This window comes from Apiospora kogelbergensis, assembly GCF_038363985.1.
Source record: "Apiospora kogelbergensis strain CBS 113332 chromosome Unknown utg000007l_segment0_segment0, whole genome shotgun sequence".
Classification (NCBI taxonomy): domain Eukaryota; kingdom Fungi; phylum Ascomycota; class Sordariomycetes; order Amphisphaeriales; family Apiosporaceae; genus Apiospora; species Apiospora kogelbergensis.
The window spans coordinates 3,700,378-3,715,872 of record NW_027117424.1 but is presented as its reverse complement, the minus strand read 5'-3'; the positions used below and the strand labels follow the sequence as shown (position 1 = coordinate 3,715,872).

At 50.7% G+C, this 15,495-nt stretch overlaps 7 protein-coding genes across 7 annotated transcripts; 3 read left to right on the top strand and 4 right to left on the bottom strand.

Annotated features, from left to right (window-relative positions):
- Positions 1-46: 46 nt before the first annotated feature.
- Positions 47-1,680, bottom strand: PG998_011599 (cytochrome P450; the record flags this gene model as incomplete). Its single annotated transcript, XM_066878415.1, has 2 exons — positions 47-1,552; positions 1,609-1,680. The coding sequence occupies 2 exons, from the start codon at positions 1,678-1,680 to the stop codon at positions 47-49; spliced, it is 1,578 nt and encodes a 525-aa protein (XP_066727469.1).
- A 1,257-nt stretch (positions 1,681-2,937) lies between these two features.
- Positions 2,938-4,170, top strand: PG998_011598 (NmrA-like family protein; the record flags this gene model as incomplete). Its single annotated transcript, XM_066878414.1, has 5 exons — positions 2,938-3,078; positions 3,141-3,200; positions 3,267-3,304; positions 3,370-3,670; positions 3,748-4,170. The coding sequence occupies 5 exons, from the start codon at positions 2,938-2,940 to the stop codon at positions 4,168-4,170; spliced, it is 963 nt and encodes a 320-aa protein (XP_066727468.1).
- A 459-nt stretch (positions 4,171-4,629) lies between these two features.
- On the bottom strand, positions 4,630-4,998 carry PG998_011597 (ankyrin; the record flags this gene model as incomplete). Its single annotated transcript, XM_066878413.1, has 1 exon — positions 4,630-4,998. One exon carries the CDS (start codon positions 4,996-4,998, stop codon positions 4,630-4,632), a length of 369 nt encoding a protein of 122 aa, XP_066727467.1.
- A 1,309-nt stretch (positions 4,999-6,307) lies between these two features.
- On the top strand, positions 6,308-7,755 carry PG998_011596 (uncharacterized protein; the record flags this gene model as incomplete). The annotated part of the gene is made up of 3 exons (XM_066878412.1): positions 6,308-6,472; positions 6,553-6,671; positions 7,341-7,755. 3 exons carry the CDS (start codon positions 6,308-6,310, stop codon positions 7,753-7,755), a joined length of 699 nt encoding a protein of 232 aa, XP_066727466.1.
- Positions 7,668-10,373, bottom strand: PG998_011595 (uncharacterized protein; the record flags this gene model as incomplete). Its single annotated transcript, XM_066878411.1, is given in 3 exon segments — positions 7,668-8,985; positions 9,072-10,043; positions 10,057-10,373. The coding sequence occupies 3 exon segments, from the start codon at positions 10,371-10,373 to the stop codon at positions 7,668-7,670; spliced, it is 2,607 nt and encodes an 868-aa protein (XP_066727465.1).
- A 1,026-nt stretch (positions 10,374-11,399) lies between these two features.
- On the top strand, positions 11,400-12,329 carry PG998_011594 (uncharacterized protein; the record flags this gene model as incomplete). The annotated part of the gene is made up of 1 exon (XM_066878410.1): positions 11,400-12,329. One exon carries the CDS (start codon positions 11,400-11,402, stop codon positions 12,327-12,329), a length of 930 nt encoding a protein of 309 aa, XP_066727464.1.
- Positions 12,330-13,206: 877 nt separating this feature from the next.
- On the bottom strand, positions 13,207-14,685 carry PG998_011593 (uncharacterized protein; the record flags this gene model as incomplete). Its single annotated transcript, XM_066878409.1, has 1 exon — positions 13,207-14,685. One exon carries the CDS (start codon positions 14,683-14,685, stop codon positions 13,207-13,209), a length of 1,479 nt encoding a protein of 492 aa, XP_066727463.1.
- Positions 14,686-15,495: the final 810 nt, after the last annotated feature.

The window sequence follows — 15,495 nt, the reverse complement described above, 5'->3', positions numbered from 1 at the left end:
GGCTTCATCCAATCCCAAAGTAATCACAATACCGCTAACCCCAGAATCAAATCTCTTGTCGACGGCTGAGCTTGACCATAAAAGGACCCTTATCCACAACGCCAAAGACTTGCTGAGAGCTGATCCAGTCCTCCTGTCCCTCGACAGGTTCCAGGTCAAAGTTCCAAAAGAGCCGGGCAATGATAAGACGCATCTCGACTTTTGCCAAATTCTTTCCGATACAGTCCCTCGGGCCTGCAGAGAAAGGCTTGGAAACTGCCCTGTTATCTGACGAATAGCGTACATTGTACAGAGGGTGCGTGACTGGGAGCCACCGCTCTGGGGCGAATTTCATGGGATCGGCGAAGTTGCTGGCCAAGTGCGTCGTGGCCCATTGGTTTACACCGACCATGGTCTGCGATGAACTGTCAGTCCGCGCCGCCAAGCATTGTGGTTGGCTAGGTAAACTCACGCCTCTGGGAACGTAGTATCCACCGACGAAATCTCCCGTGGACCTTCGGTTTGGAATCTCCGGCACTGGGGGGAAAATTCGGAGCGTCTCTTCGATGCAGGCGTTCAGGTAAGGTAGAGAAGAAGTCGATTGGATATCGATAGCGCTTTCGGAGGAATAAGCCCTGCGGATCTCCTCGGTGAGGGCTGTACGGGTGTGCTTGTCATAGCTGATGTGGTAAGTAAAGCCGGACAGGGCCGTCGCCGTTGTTTCCGTGCCAGCAAGGAGCAGGGTCCGGATGTTGTGAAGAATTTCTTCGTGCGACATTCCCGTACCGTCTTTGTTCCCACGCATGATGTATGTGATGAAATCAGTCCGCAATTCCGTACCCAAAGACATTCTTTCCTCCGTTTTGAGTCCCATGACGCGGCCCATCTCTTCTCTAGTTTGAGCATCTTTCCTGTATATGCGGGCCATTATCCGACCTAGAATGGGGATTGTTGAGTAAAAGGCGAACCTGGCGTCTGCGCGGAAGTTAGGAAAGATGTTGGCGATCAACGGGTGAACAGAGTCCTTGCAATCGAGGCATCCGAAAGGCTCGCCAAAGGCCAAGTCGCCAATGACGTCAAACGTGAAGTTATTGTACCAGAGCGGAGCGTCGACGGCTTTGTTCTCTTCCGCAAATTGTTTCAAGGTTCCAAAGAGCTTGTTGGCATTTTCCATTATGTAGCACTCCTGTGAGGTCAGTGCAGCTGTTGAAAACGCGTGCCCTAAGACACGTCGCTGACGCCTGTGGACGTCACGATCGGCAGGCAAAAGTGAAGGGGTGGGAGTGGGCCCGTAGTTCTGCCATATCTTCCCGAATTCCTCTTTGGAAGGGTGACGTGCGTAAATCTCCGACCACCCGATGGAGCCTTCGACGGAGATAAAGTCGGGGGCGATCCGGACGACGGGACCGTATTTGTTGTGTAGTTCTGTCGCGCTGCGGACGAACTTGCCTCGGAGATTGTTCTGTATACCATGTGGAAGACGCGAGACGGCAAGAAGCTTTGGACCGGGCACCTTCGAGAGGGGGTGGAAGTAGAGTCGGTATATGATCAAGCCAAAGCGGTAAAGAACGAGCTACGAGGTATTGTGAGCAGGTTGCGTAGTCAACTGCAGGGAAACCAAGTCCTTACCAAGACGAGTACCGCTTCAACAACTCGCATCCGGTGGGCTGACACCTCTGATTGGGAAGAATATATGCCCATACTGTGAGCAGGAGCGAAAGGTGGCAACGGTGTTACTGTAACTATGTTGAGATTGTTGAAGGGCGATTGTAATCATGAAGAAAGGCTGGGGGCAGAGATGATCTTTATACTGTAGTAGGAAGTGATTACCCAAATAAGCATGAATTTCAACTATGGATATCTATATCAACTTGTTGGCTGTCCATGTAGGAGCCCCTATATCCATGGACCAATCGGTATCTACGCAACCATCCCCTCGGCATCTGCGCAACCATCCCCCTCCGAGAGGCTCTTGCTTGGTCACTATTCCTTGTTCAATACCAGGTTATATATGAACTCAGTTCGCCATATCTCTTACGAAGTCCCCGAAGCCAGTGTGAAACTGACGTGTTTATGTGGTGCGATTAAGCCAGGGTACTGGCTTTGTCATATTTTGCCTTATCGTTCCTGCTCATATCACTTAAACGCGATGGATTGGCTGAACCAAAGTCTGTATTTGTGACAAAACGAAGGTGACGATGTACGCGTGTGTATACGGTAGTCAAAAATAGTAACCAGAGTGAGTAGTGTGACGCCCATTAATCAATCTGACTCCTCACTTGTCGGTGCTTCACTGTTTGTTTTTCGGTTCAATGTCAAGCCATCAACCTTACCTAACAGCTCTAATAAACAGTTTTCAGGCCATTGGGTATAGTGGCCAATTGGTTATGTGCGCGGATTTAAAGAGTTACATTTATGAGGTTTCGTTTCTGTTGGGCTTATACCTTGACATTGAACCGAAGAGCAGAAAAAAGAATGATAAGAAAGCTCTAATGAACGAGAACTTCGAGAATAATATGTGCATGGGATGTAGCTGCACGCTTGTAATTTTCAGGCCCCTATTCGGGCGATACAAGATCCCCGAAACCCCGATTTCCACTTAAATACCAGGATCTCCACGGGTCCTCGGGCTAGTGGGCGGACGGTTATAGCCGAGAAGATCGCCAGACCCCGCGGGACAAGAATGCGAAACAAGGTATGCGAGTCATTCGTCGCTGGACTGACGTCTGCAGTCGGGATGATTAATAAACACTTGACAAATGCTTATGAATACATCTTGACTATTACTGAACTCGCATCTGCTCCACCTAACCGTAGCTAAGCTTATTTTGCTATAAGACGATAGTATATAGTTACTTGATAAGTTCTACTCATGAGGTGAACGACTTCATATGATACATGGCTCTTGCCATCTCTTACTTAAACTACTTACGAGACTACTACATTCCTTCCACCACAATGCCTCTGGTTGTTGTTCTAGGTGCTACGGGTTGCCAGGGTGGCTCCGTGGTTGCTGCACTCAGAGAGAACCAGAAATGGCAAGTCCGAGCCGTGACGAGAGATCCCAATAGCAGCGCAGCTAAACGGCTTCTCGACCAAGTAAGATGCATTCATTGACAGCAGCTAATATGGGACATATGGCAACTGACTCATCTACTCAGGGCGTTGAGGTGGTAGCAGGGAATGCAGACGATGAGTCTTCCCTCGTTCAAGCGTTTGAGGTACGTCAGCGTTACAACAAGTCACCCGCCCAGCCAATATACTCTGAATGACTAACAGATGGCCAGGGGGCCACTGCCATCTTCGCGATGACGAGTTTTGACTGGTGAGTAGTAGATGGAAGACACTGTTCCCACTTTGCTGGATTTTCTCAGGCTTATTCAATTCAAGGCACGTGGTCATGAGCGAGGGGCCCAGCGCCGCTGGAGAGAAGGAAAAGAAACAACTGTTGAACATGGCGCGAGCTGCTGCCCGAACCAAAACCTTGCAGCATTACGTCATGAGTTCGCTGCCCCCAGCCAGCGAGTCTTCGGATGGCAGACGACCAGTCCCACACTTTGACTACAAGCATGCCGCGTTTCGATGGATGGAGGAGAGTCTGCCCGATCTTGCCTCCAAGACTACGCGGATCTGGGTTGGCTGGTATTCAAGCAACATGGCGCACCTCCCAATGATGAAACCCAGCCCGCTGGTAAGTTTGCGTCACTTACGTTGACAAGAGCCTGTGGGCGTTTTATCAAAGCTAGGGCTGACTTATTCCCAAAATAGCCTGGGGCTGACACGCACGTATGGATGGTGCCAAGCAAGGCCGAGGCCTTGCTGCCCATCGCTGGCGACGTGGACTACAACGTGGGCGTGACTGTGCAAAGCATACTCGAAGCGGGAGACAAGGCGTACGGCAAGCTCGCCATAGTCGTCACGGAGTACCTCACGATGCTCGATGTCGTACATACCTGGGAGACTGTTTCCGCGAAGAGGGCTGTGTTTGTCGAGGTTTCGGATGCGACGTACCGCCAAATTTGGGGCATAGCGGGCGACGAGGTGGCATCACAACTGCGCTGGAGCGAGGAGTTTGGCCATTGGGAGCAACTTGATCCTGGGCACGTCTTGTCACTTAGCGAGCTGGGTATTGAAGGCAAGTTGCGCGGGTTCCAGCAAACTCTGGAGAGCATGAAGAGTCATTTAATTTGATAGCATCACTATGACACGCTTTCTTTGGACTACACGGGCACATTCTTATCTACCTCACCTTGCAATTCTTCAATACGAATACAATGTTTTCGCTATCCCTTAGCTTGACAACACGGTGTCTTTCTAGCTACCCATGGAGATCGTCAAGGACATGGTGGCGGGACAGCATAACTGGGTCGCTTGTATCTGGAACACGGCCTCCTGGACGAAGACTGTAGCGGTGCCTATTGAAAAGGAGACGGGTAATCTAGAGGTCCTTGGTGCTTATATACTAGATACAATAACGTGGAAAGAGTTATATAAAGATATATTGAAAAATGTAATGTAAATTCCCCAACCCAATGCTACACTGTCATTTATATCCGGTACTTTAAAACGAAACTACGAAAATTACATAATAGCTAAAGCGATGGTGAAACTGATAAACCCCTCTCTCCCTCCCATTTTCCAGCTATGATGTTACAAACACCTTTGGCCTTCGGATTCTTCCGATGTGTTCACCAAAAGACGACCTTCGACAACTTCCCCGCGTACCTCAGCTTTGATCTTCGTCATGAGTCTTAGGTGATCAATTTGAGATCCATCCGACCACATATCGTGATTCCTTTCCCAGTGGTACTCAAAATGCCGTGGCCCCATCCAAGGCACGACCTCTGCCTCTGGGTTGTGCGCCTCCATACAGAGCTTGACCTGGTCTTGGAACCGCCCCACAAGGAGCCACTGGATGATATCCGGCCATTCTCGAGCCTCATCGAAGGCGTTGCGATGAACACCGTTCTTGTCGAAGTAATACAGCTTGGCATTGCTGCGGACCAGAAGTTTGACCATAGAGAGTTGGCCAAAGGCGCATGCTTGCATAAGTGGTGTGCCTTGGTTTGAACCTTCCATTTCGATGTCTGCCCCGTAAGTCAATAGTGTGTTGATACACCTCTTGCAACCTTCAGCAACAGCCCCGCATAATACGGAGCACCTGTGGTATCGCCTTGTACTGGTAAGGAGGGGTACTTCGCCTATAGGGAGGCTACGAATAATCTGTAGAACTATGCCACAACTATTTTCAATAGCATCAGTAAGGAAATCCTGCTTGACTCGACGTGTCGCACCATAAATCGCATTGCCTTTGGCGCAATACGAAATAAGGCTGTTGTAGCTTCCTGCGAGATACAATGCTGTGTTGCCGTAAATATTTTCAAGGTGGGCATCGCATCCAAGCTGGAGGAAGTATGCAAAGCAACGTGTGGAGCCGTTTTCTGCCGAGATGTGCAATATGTTGTTGCCAAATACTGTAACGGTATGTATCAGAGCGCCTGCTTCCACCAGAAGTTTCGCAACTTGTATGAAATCATGCCGAGCGGCTAGCATGATGGCGGAACAACCGTCAATGTCTCGAAGTGAAGTGTCGGCTCCGTCATCCAGAAGACTTTGTACGTAGCGGCACTCATCTCCTGAATTACGAACAGCCAGCATGAGAGGTGTTTCGCCATCGATATTCACTCGTGCGTTGATATCCGAGTATCGCACAGCGCCAAGCTCCAGAAGTAATCGAACGGCGTCAGCGTGGCCGTGTTTAGACGCAAGATCTAGAGGTCGTTTGCCATCGATAGTGACAGCATCAATGATAGCCCCATGCCTGATAAGAGCTTTGATTGCGTCGGTTGATCCGGTAGAGCTTGCGACATGCAAAGGCGTCACCTGGCTTGATGAAGTTGACTTTACTCCTATCATTGACGTTGTTTTTATGATAAAGTCAACCATCTCTCCGCTTTTAGCGAAGTGCAACGCCGTGCCTTTTTCTCTTCGGTTCAATATGGTGCAAGTGACGGCACTGCTCCATTCGATCTCTGTAGATTGGTTTCGTAATTTTTCAACCAGGTCCCGGAGCCTCTTGACTTCATTGTAAGACACATAGTAAGTCAACACATTCCATCCCATCGGGTCGCATGCAAGCGGGTCTGCGCTCCATTCAAGCATTAAGTCAACTATTTCAAATAGCTTATGATTAGCAGCAACCGTAATAGGGGGATAGCCCCTATAATTCCCACCAGTAGTTACTGTGTCTGGCGAGAGACCATGCTGTAGAGCGGACAGAAGCTTCTGTATAGCTATGTTGCTGCTTTTTTTATCAGTCGCTTTCAAAATGAGCCGGCAAAGAATATCTGGCTGTATCTCTGCAGTATTTTCCAGGACCGAGCTTGGTGTGGACCTTAAGATCCGAGAAAATGTGCGAACTGATCCAGAAACGCAGGCTTTAATGAGTGGAGAGCTCTCATTTCCTGCTTGGTGTGTTGGAGTTCCGTTCTCAGTGAGAAATGAAACTAGACCGTAATGATCTTGCTGTACTGACTTTTCAAGCAAAGCTACCATTGCTGAATCGCTGTCTAGGAACTCGAGCCGGCTCGTAGATCTCTGTCGAAGATGCTTCAGTGCTTCTGCTACAAAATCGTGCTCCCATCTGTATTCCCCGGCGGTGAGATCAAGACTTTCGAGCGCCTCAACCAGTGGTACAAGTGCTGAAAGTTTGGATTGCTCTTCATAGGAGTCCGCAATCCCTGCTTTGCACAGCCAGCCAATATAAACTCTTAGTGATTTGGCCTCTGCAGGGCGAATAGCAGTACGTCCCCTATCCCCAACGCACCGACAAAAGTATTCCCACATATGTTGCCCGAGCCTTTCTAGAGCGCCAACCGTCCAGTTCGTGGGAGCCAAGGCTTTGAGGACGGTCAGAATATGATCTTCTCTTCGTTCGATCCCCAAGCTCTTGTTGTGGAGCTTCAGCAAGAAAGCTTGAAAAGCTACCCGCCCATTCTTATCTTGATGATCTGGACTGTAACGGGTGGCAATTTCTTGGATGAACTGGACCTCAGTGGAAATTGGAAACCAAAAACAGAGGTGTCCGACCAGAACTATCCTCATCCGACTTTATTGTTGTCTTTTGAGCAGGGCATGGAATAGATCCGGCCAGTTTCTCGAAACACACATATGCAGAACTGGCCGTTTGGATTGGAAAAACGCTGGATCGTCACTACAATGCGCTAATAACAACTCTGAGGTTTGCAGCGAGCCGTGAAAGACTGCTTCGGTAAAGGGCGTGCGACCGTCCGACGAGACTAGCTTAAGGCTCGTCTGAACACTCGAGGCGTTTTTGAGTAGCAGCTGAATGACTTTAGTAGCATCTTCTCGGGCAGCAATATGCCAGATGGAATCAGCTCTGTTAGTCCCATACTCCAGCTGGGAACGCTGCTGGAGGAAGGCATCAACAATGTCAACCCTATCCGAGACGATTGTTTCGTGCAGAATATCATAAGTTGTCTCGGACGTTGGGTCAAACCGGACGTCTTGCAGGAGATCGGATACTTCAGTAGCTTGGTTTTGCGCAGCAGCCACCCGAAGCGAATTTTCGAAGGAGTCATCTTCAATATGCGCCAAAATCTCTTCATTCTGGAAATGGCTGTATTGACCCCAGGCGCCACCAAACCGCACCATTTCCCCGGTAAGCCTTATTGCTTCACCGACCGAGGAGTCCTCTTCTGTGGATGCTGCTCGGTCCAGTATCCTCTGGATGATGTTATGGAGAGCGCTACCTGAGAGGGTTTACCATGATGAAATTGCAGTTTGATGGCTTCGACTGTACCGCGAGTCAGGTAATCCTCGGGGCTATTATCTAGTAGACGTAAGAAGATCGTTTCATCTTGGTAAAGTACACTGGCATGTATTGCCAATGGACCTGTCCTCCGCTTTTCTAGAAAGGATCCGATACGGGCCTTTCGTTGGAGAAGGGTTAATGTATCCTTGAGCCTGGTTCCGGATCGAAAACAGCTGTCGGACTTCTGCATAGTCAGAAACTTATTTATCTCATCTGACAAGATACCAGGGAGAAGGTCGCGAAACCTCAGGCCGTTGTATAGGTGAAAGACACAGGGGCCAAACAGGGTACAATCCAACAAGGAAATAGACAATGCTTCTGTAGGAATTAAGCACGTCTCGGATTGAAGCAGCCAATCACAAAGTGCCGATATAGACAATGAAGCGGCCACGTGCAAGGGTGTGACATCTTGATGAGTGGCAAGTTTTGTTACATCTTGGACAGATGCATTTCCGAGTCCGAAAAGGTCGGGTGATTTTGACGTGTGAAGCAAAAATTGAATAAGCCAATTATGAAATTGAGCTCTTGATTGCGGCCCAAAGAGAACCCGCAACAGCTCACTGACGTCTGGATCGTCATGGCATTCTGTTTGTAAGGGCCAAAATGTTGAGGCATGTAGGTAGAATGGGTGTGTTCCCGCACGATCACGGATCTTCCCTTCGTACTCCTCATTTGCAAATGGCTGGTATCCGAAACTGGGTTGCAGTATATACCATAAAGAGAGTTTCGTCATCGATTGGGACGTTCCCGAAGTCGAATACTGAAAGGATGCCAGTTCCGATCCAGAAGGAATTCCAGTGCGCAGGTATTCTTCGACAGTGAAATGAGCAATCTCGAGATGTAATCCATTCTGGCTTTTTCGAATAAGACTGCTGCAGTATCTGCTGATTTCGTCTTCGCCGATCACTTCGCTGTTGTCAGGTACAATTCGATCTCGTGCAAGAGATACAGTCAAGGCCTGTCGTAACACTTCTATAGAAAGTGCCTTATCGTAGCATATCCAATGCAGTGTTCTCCGGACAATCTCGCGAGATATGACGTTTCCACGTCTTTTCTCTAGGATTCTGTCATATGTCCTGTTCAAGGTTGGTGGCAATTCTTCCAAAGCTGTTTTCCGAGCCATTCTTCCAATATCCTCCAGAGAGTCGAGCTGACATGCGACCCATCGGAACCTATGAGCGTACGTAGAAACTGTTAGTGAATGTTACCTGCCAGCAAAATGAACAGGCAGAGAAGCCCAAGATAGTCCTTAACTCACATTCCATGGGCTTTGCCCAACAACTTTTCTCGTATTTCTCGGCTTTCCTCAGCGTCGAGCTTGCTCAAACTTGTGCGCATCATCATCTGACCACTGATGTAACGTTCCAAGTCCTCATTCCTAGCGGCAATCTCCAACTTTGGGAACTGAGCCTCCAATTCGTCACTGATATCAATAACTTCGCGACTGAACAGAGCAACAGAAAGGCTGTGGGAATTATTTGCAACACTAACAAGACCACGTGCAACACCTCGCGTATTGGCCTCGCACTCGTCCAGAGCATCGATGACAATATATGTTCTATCGAAGAGACGACTCATGTCCTGTATGAGTTCCATGAGTTGATCGGGCTCGACTTCTCGCGGTAGACCGTTCTTCGGGTGTAGTTGACCATAGTACGCCTGAAGCCTGTCGAAGGCTTCATCTTTTTGCAGTGCTAGCTGCAGCGCGATGGAGGAAAAGATATTCGGGAGATACTGGGTTGCTGACTCTTTGTAATCGCAGAAGAAGAATGCAAAGGCCATGCCGCTTTGTAAATTCTCCAGAATGCTGGCAATCAACAGTCCGCATAACACAGTTTTTCCAGCCCCTGGGATACCGCTCAGCCAGAGCTTGGAGCTTGGGATAGACATCCATTGAGCAACCATCGGGTCCCGAACGAGCCATTCGCCTGTGGTCTCCTCGCGCAACCGGAGGCTCGTCTGCAGAAAAGGCTGCGGGTTGACCTTCAAGAAATAGTCAAACGTCTTCTGCTTCTTCTTGTCCATTCGCACGCGATCTTGTGTGTCTTGGAGAAGCTTGAGGGCTTTCTGGCTGGACATTATGCTGGCTTCCAGCTTTTTGTGTACCTTCAGGCAATCATTAAGTCGCTCCAGAGTGTCGGCAGACAATGCCAGATTGATGGTAGATTTGTAGGCTCTGATCTGGTCCAGCAGCTTATCAACTTCCTCCTTGGAGAAATGCCATCGAAGGCTTCGCATGATACGCTTTTTGTTTCTTCGCCTGGAAGTCTTTGGTTGCCTTGCTGATCTTCTTGTCGACCGTTCCAATCATCTCCTCCATCTCAGAAATCTGGGATTTATCCAGCGACATGGTCTTGCCCTCGGATAACGGCAAGGTACCGGCAAGGAGTGACAGATTCTGCAACATGCCGCTCAAGTTGCGCAGTTCTGTGGCAAATGTTGCTACCTCAGTTCTGGCATCTCGGACCGATACCCTATAGTTGTTGAGGGTCATGAAAACTGTACCCGCCAGGCTGGCAAGGCCAGCAATACTGGCTGCAATTGATAGAGGATCAGCCATCTGCAGAAAGAAGTGAGCATGAGGCCGTTGATTATCTTCAGAGTTATCCAATGGAGGAAAATTGTCCCATTCCTTAGATGTAATCGGTGTCTTGAGAAAGATGGAAGTTAAGAAAGGCGATCCAGAGCGCTGCGAATTTGTGTATTTAGCCTATTGATTTCATCAAATGCAAGGCAGACCGCCGATAAGATGATGATGAGGGCAAAATCTCACGCGCATGAATGAAGCGGGCAGGTGGTGGCTAAGGTGTTGGGCAAACCATCAGGCGTTCTTGCAGGGTCCTGCTGCGGTTTGGTAGTACTGCATGGCCACGTCAGCGGGCTGAGAATTCCTGCTCACATCCAGCCTGCCCTCTGGTCTGTCTGCCTTGACTTATTTACATGCCTCGATAAACTGACCATACCTTACTAAACTCACATATTGTGGCTCCAATATCGTATTAGCTAGCCGTATCGGAGCTGCAATACATGGGCATGAGGCACATTGGTAGGCAGAAACCATCGCACTGCCCTCGCCGCCGACACCACGGCTTGACTGCATGCATATTATGACCGCATCACAACCCCAACTTTCTTCGTCGTTCATTGGTTTATATCCGCTCATCATTTCTTTCCTTTTCTGTTTCCCCGCACTAGCCATGCCTCGTAGGTGGTAGATCTCTAGCAGCACGCCTGATACCTTTCACCTTACCATTCCGCGATCTGGAATGGCATATGTGTATCACATGTAGGGTGAGGTAAAACCGTTATGGTGAATCAGAAGTTCTGCAAGCGGCTTCTAGAGTTGGGGTACTCCGTGGCGACGGATGGTTCGTCTACGGACAAGTAGAATATTGCCAACACGTGACATTGCTTATTCATTCGTCACCACAGTGAAATGATAGTTACGCCCAAAATGCGGTTTGTAAGGCAAAAGCAAAATTGCTGGCATCATTGGCGTGGCCTTCTAGAAGTGAAACCTTGTTATTGCGGGCGAAAAGGGTGTGCATCTTGAGTGATCTGATTCTCATTTCTCGACCTCAAAAAAATGGAGGCAAGGGGCAACATGGTATTCGCCCAGGACGACAAGTTCTGGGACACCTACCTCAAGGGCCGTCCGAAAGTGCCCGACACCTTCTTCGACCGCATCTTCGCGTACCACACGACCCACAGCGGCCACTTCGGCACCGTCCACGACGTCGGCGCGGGCCCCGGCCCCTACGCGCAGCGGCTGCGCGCCCGGTTCGTCCACGTCATCGTGTCCGACATCGTACCCGCGAACGTAGAGCTGGCGCGCGCCCATCTGCAGGGCCTCAACGGTTTTAGCTTCCGCACCGCGCGGCTCGAGGACGCCTCTGACATTCCCGCGGGCAGCGTCGACATGGTCTTCGCCGCCAACGTCATGCACTTCGCGGAGCCGCAAGACGCGGCCATGGAAGCCGTCGCGCGCCAACTACGCCCCGGTGGCACGTTCGCGGCCGCGACGTTCGGGCCCGCGCGCTTCGCCGACGAGCCACGGCTGCAGGATCTCTGGGGTCGCATCAGCCGCGAGGGCGGGCGCCGGCTCCTCGCGTCCGTCGACGACCCCGCTGCGACGGCGCGGGTCTTGGCGCGCGTCGAGGGGGCCTACAACGTCGCGCCCCTGAGTCCTGAGCTGTTTGCGCCAGGCGCGTTGCGCGTGCACCTCAATATGGAGCACGGAGGCATTGAGGGCGTTCTGCCACCCGAGTCAAGGCATTTAGATACCGAGCCTATCTTCACGGGGCCTGACGACGTGGAGACCTTCGAGGTCGAAGAAGGGTGGGGTTTCGAGATGGATCTGGCCGGCGTCAAGGAGCATTTCGCTTCCTTCCCTTTTGTCTCCAAGTTTCCCGACGTCTTCATGGAGATGTACAAGGAATTGGATGAGCTTTTGGCGGATGGCCGCCGGGTGAAGGGTCACTTCCCGGCTAAAATTATTTTGGCTACACGTCGTTGATCACTGATAAGTCTTTTTCAGTATTACAATGGCCTTGTGCTTCTTTTGTTACAGATTTAGCAATTACCTTCTTAGACCTTCTCAGGTTCAATAGCCCTTTCCGTAGGATTTCTCCATCGAATGAAGAGTTGCCCAAGTGTTATACATAATCAAAAGCATGCCTAACACCCCAGGACTCGCGGTGATGCGGATATTGGTCCACAGCATGGTCCGCTTTGCTCTTGGGTGCCCATACACGACCCTAAAGTCTGAAATTCCCGCCCAGGTCCAGCAAAGCAAGAAGATGCCCAACGACTTTTGTTCGCCCAGAACCACCATGATCCATACTAATATCCCGGCCCCGAAGTTTCTTCCAGTCGAGGCAGGCATGAGTACCCACGTGTCCGGAGTAGCGGAACCGAGACCAAACATTTCTACCACTTGGAGCCGTACTCTGATTAGCAATAATTATGTTCAAGTGCTGTAGGTAGTGCGGATTGTTCCCTCACATTTAGGGGTGTTTACAAACGTCCCGAGGACCCCGGCGTATATTAGGAACGAGCCGACGGCCAAACATGCGCCGTCTAACAGATATGGAAAGTATAATGTCATATTTTCTGAAGCCATCTTGGTTGCAGCCTGTAGTATATCTCTACCCGGTTGGGGATAAATGTCGGGTGACGTAAACATGTACACAAGGAATTCATAACATGCGAAATCTCGGGCTTTTCGTAGCCCAGAATAAGGCCTTCACCCGACACATTTGAATTGTCCGGGCAAATTTGCCCAATCAGTCCGCCCTATCCCTGCTTCGCTCTCCGCGCTCTTAACTTCGTTGTTGGATGAGTAATGCCGGATTGCAAATGATTGGAGCATAGCCGGCATAATACATTCGGAACTACGCATCTGATGGTAGCCACCGAAGAAAGACGTATAAGCAGGAAGAAAGAGGTATCAAAACCACCCATCCCAAGTATCCACCCAAGATAGCGTTTCGAACACCGACCGCATAGATCGCCGAGGTCGCTCCGGGCGATACAGTTCGGGTGCCGCTGTGGAGGACCATGGCGAGGGTTGTAATTGTTCCCAGTAGTCGCGGATCGGACGAAACGTTATTGATGACGAGCTGCACGGCGGTGAAAGACATGAACGCCGCGGGGCCTATCAGTGTGAGAAGTGCACCCGAAGCCCAGAACCCAGCCAGGTGATCGCTTCGCAAGAGAGAGCTCGCGAGAATATAGCCGGCAAAGTATACGGGGAAGGCAACGGCGCAAGCATGCAAGACGTTACGCGTCCCGAACCTCCGATCTAGTCGTGGGAAGGCAACTAGGAACCACAAAGATTGACTGGCTGCGAGAGCCGTCATGTACAACGAGATTTGGGCCGGCGTCAGCCCGAAGCCACCAAGTTTGACCGGTGTGAACAACGCAACCGGGAGTAGGGCAGCAAATGAGTCCATGACGAGCATCACATGGGTATAGACTAACAGCGCGATGGGGACTCCAGGTTCCCTCAAGACTTGCCACAAGCCTCCTTTTCTTCGGGTCGTGTCGGGCTGGGTTTCCGTAGGGCCACGTCGCCCGCGCCGGCGGTCTCCATTTTTGCCCCGGGCGCTGTTTTCCACGGTCTCTTCGAGAAAGAAGGCGGATGTTACGGCCCCGGTCATATTGATAACACCGACCACAATTCCTGGCAGGGCATATGGGTAAGCCCTGAAGAACTGAATGCCGCCAAAAACACTAGGATACATCTTGGCCGGGTCGGCAAAGATTCCACCAATCAAAGGCCCGACACAAGTCCCGATGTTGTCCGCAATGGCAAACCAACTGAACGCGACTGCCTGCGTGTCCGCCGTCGTTTGCTCCTGGATCATAGTCCGAATGATGAGACCGGAGCCCGAGAAGACACCGGCCAGGCAGCGGTACAAGATCAGCTGTGCGATCGATGTCGCAGTGCCAAACAGCGCGGTGAAGACGGCCATCCCCACGATGCTCCACACCAGCGCGGGACGGCGCCCGATGCGCTCTGACAGTTTGTTCCACGCCGGCAGCGCGGCCATCTCGACGACGGAGAAGAGGGATTCGACGAGGCCGCTGTAGAACCCGACGTCGGACTCGGGCATCTGCTGGATATGCTGGATCATCTGTGCGATGTACGGGAAAACCGAGTACAGGCCGATGATCTCCATGAGCCGCGCGTAACAGAGCAAAATGATCTGCCGCCTTGGAAGGGGCGGCGACTTTGACTTGGCAAAATCATCAATGTCGGCGCCTAAGCTGGTACGTGGTGATAGAAATGGCGACACTACCGATGCATCTGACTCAATGGAGATTCGTGTCCATGGAATTGATTCTGACGGGCGATGAGCCATATCCATGTTTCTCTTCCCCGCTCGGCAGGAGAGAAACTTGTATAGAGTAAGAGTATCCTTACTGGGGAAAATGCTGTTTCAAATGAACATCGGGTAGATAACATAGATCAAGGCATATCCGATTTGCCGCCATCATGTCGTAGGGCCGGCCGAGTCTAAGGAAGCCCAATGGGGTTTTCTTCCGGGATCAGGACCGATGTCTGGGTGTGTAAGCCGACCGCCGGTTTCGGCGAGGACGATGTGATAGAAATAGGAAGAAATGAATCCATTCCGAGAGTTTGATCAATGGGGAAATGTATTCAATATGTATAGACTTTGATAAACCGGCGTCAGCTTCCAGTCTACCACCTCTCCACCTTGTGCGTTACTTCGTCGGCTCATAGCCCTCTGCTATCCAGCCAACCCAGCTGTCGCCCTTCAATCTTCTCATGACGGGAAGCCCTATCGGATTAGGTTGGAAAGCGACAGCTAAGTCAACTAGCTGGTAGAGGGCCACAGGGCGGGCAAACGCAGGAGCCGGCGAGGTAGACTGACGCCAGTTTCATCATAACCCGGAAACAACAAAAATGTATGAAAGAAGCCGCTAAAAGTGGTGCAGTACGCTGAACTGAAAAATATAATGTTTTGGCAGATTGGCCAGTGAAGCTGCCCTCAAACAGCCCTATGGAACGGCCTACCTACCATAAGGTCCACTGTCACTGGCCTACCTACTGGCCTACCGCCTAGCGCTGGACCATGTTTTAGGCGGCAAAGCATAACCCCTCCAGTTCGACTGTAACCCCACCTTCCCAAACAATGCCCCTTTGATCATTTCGA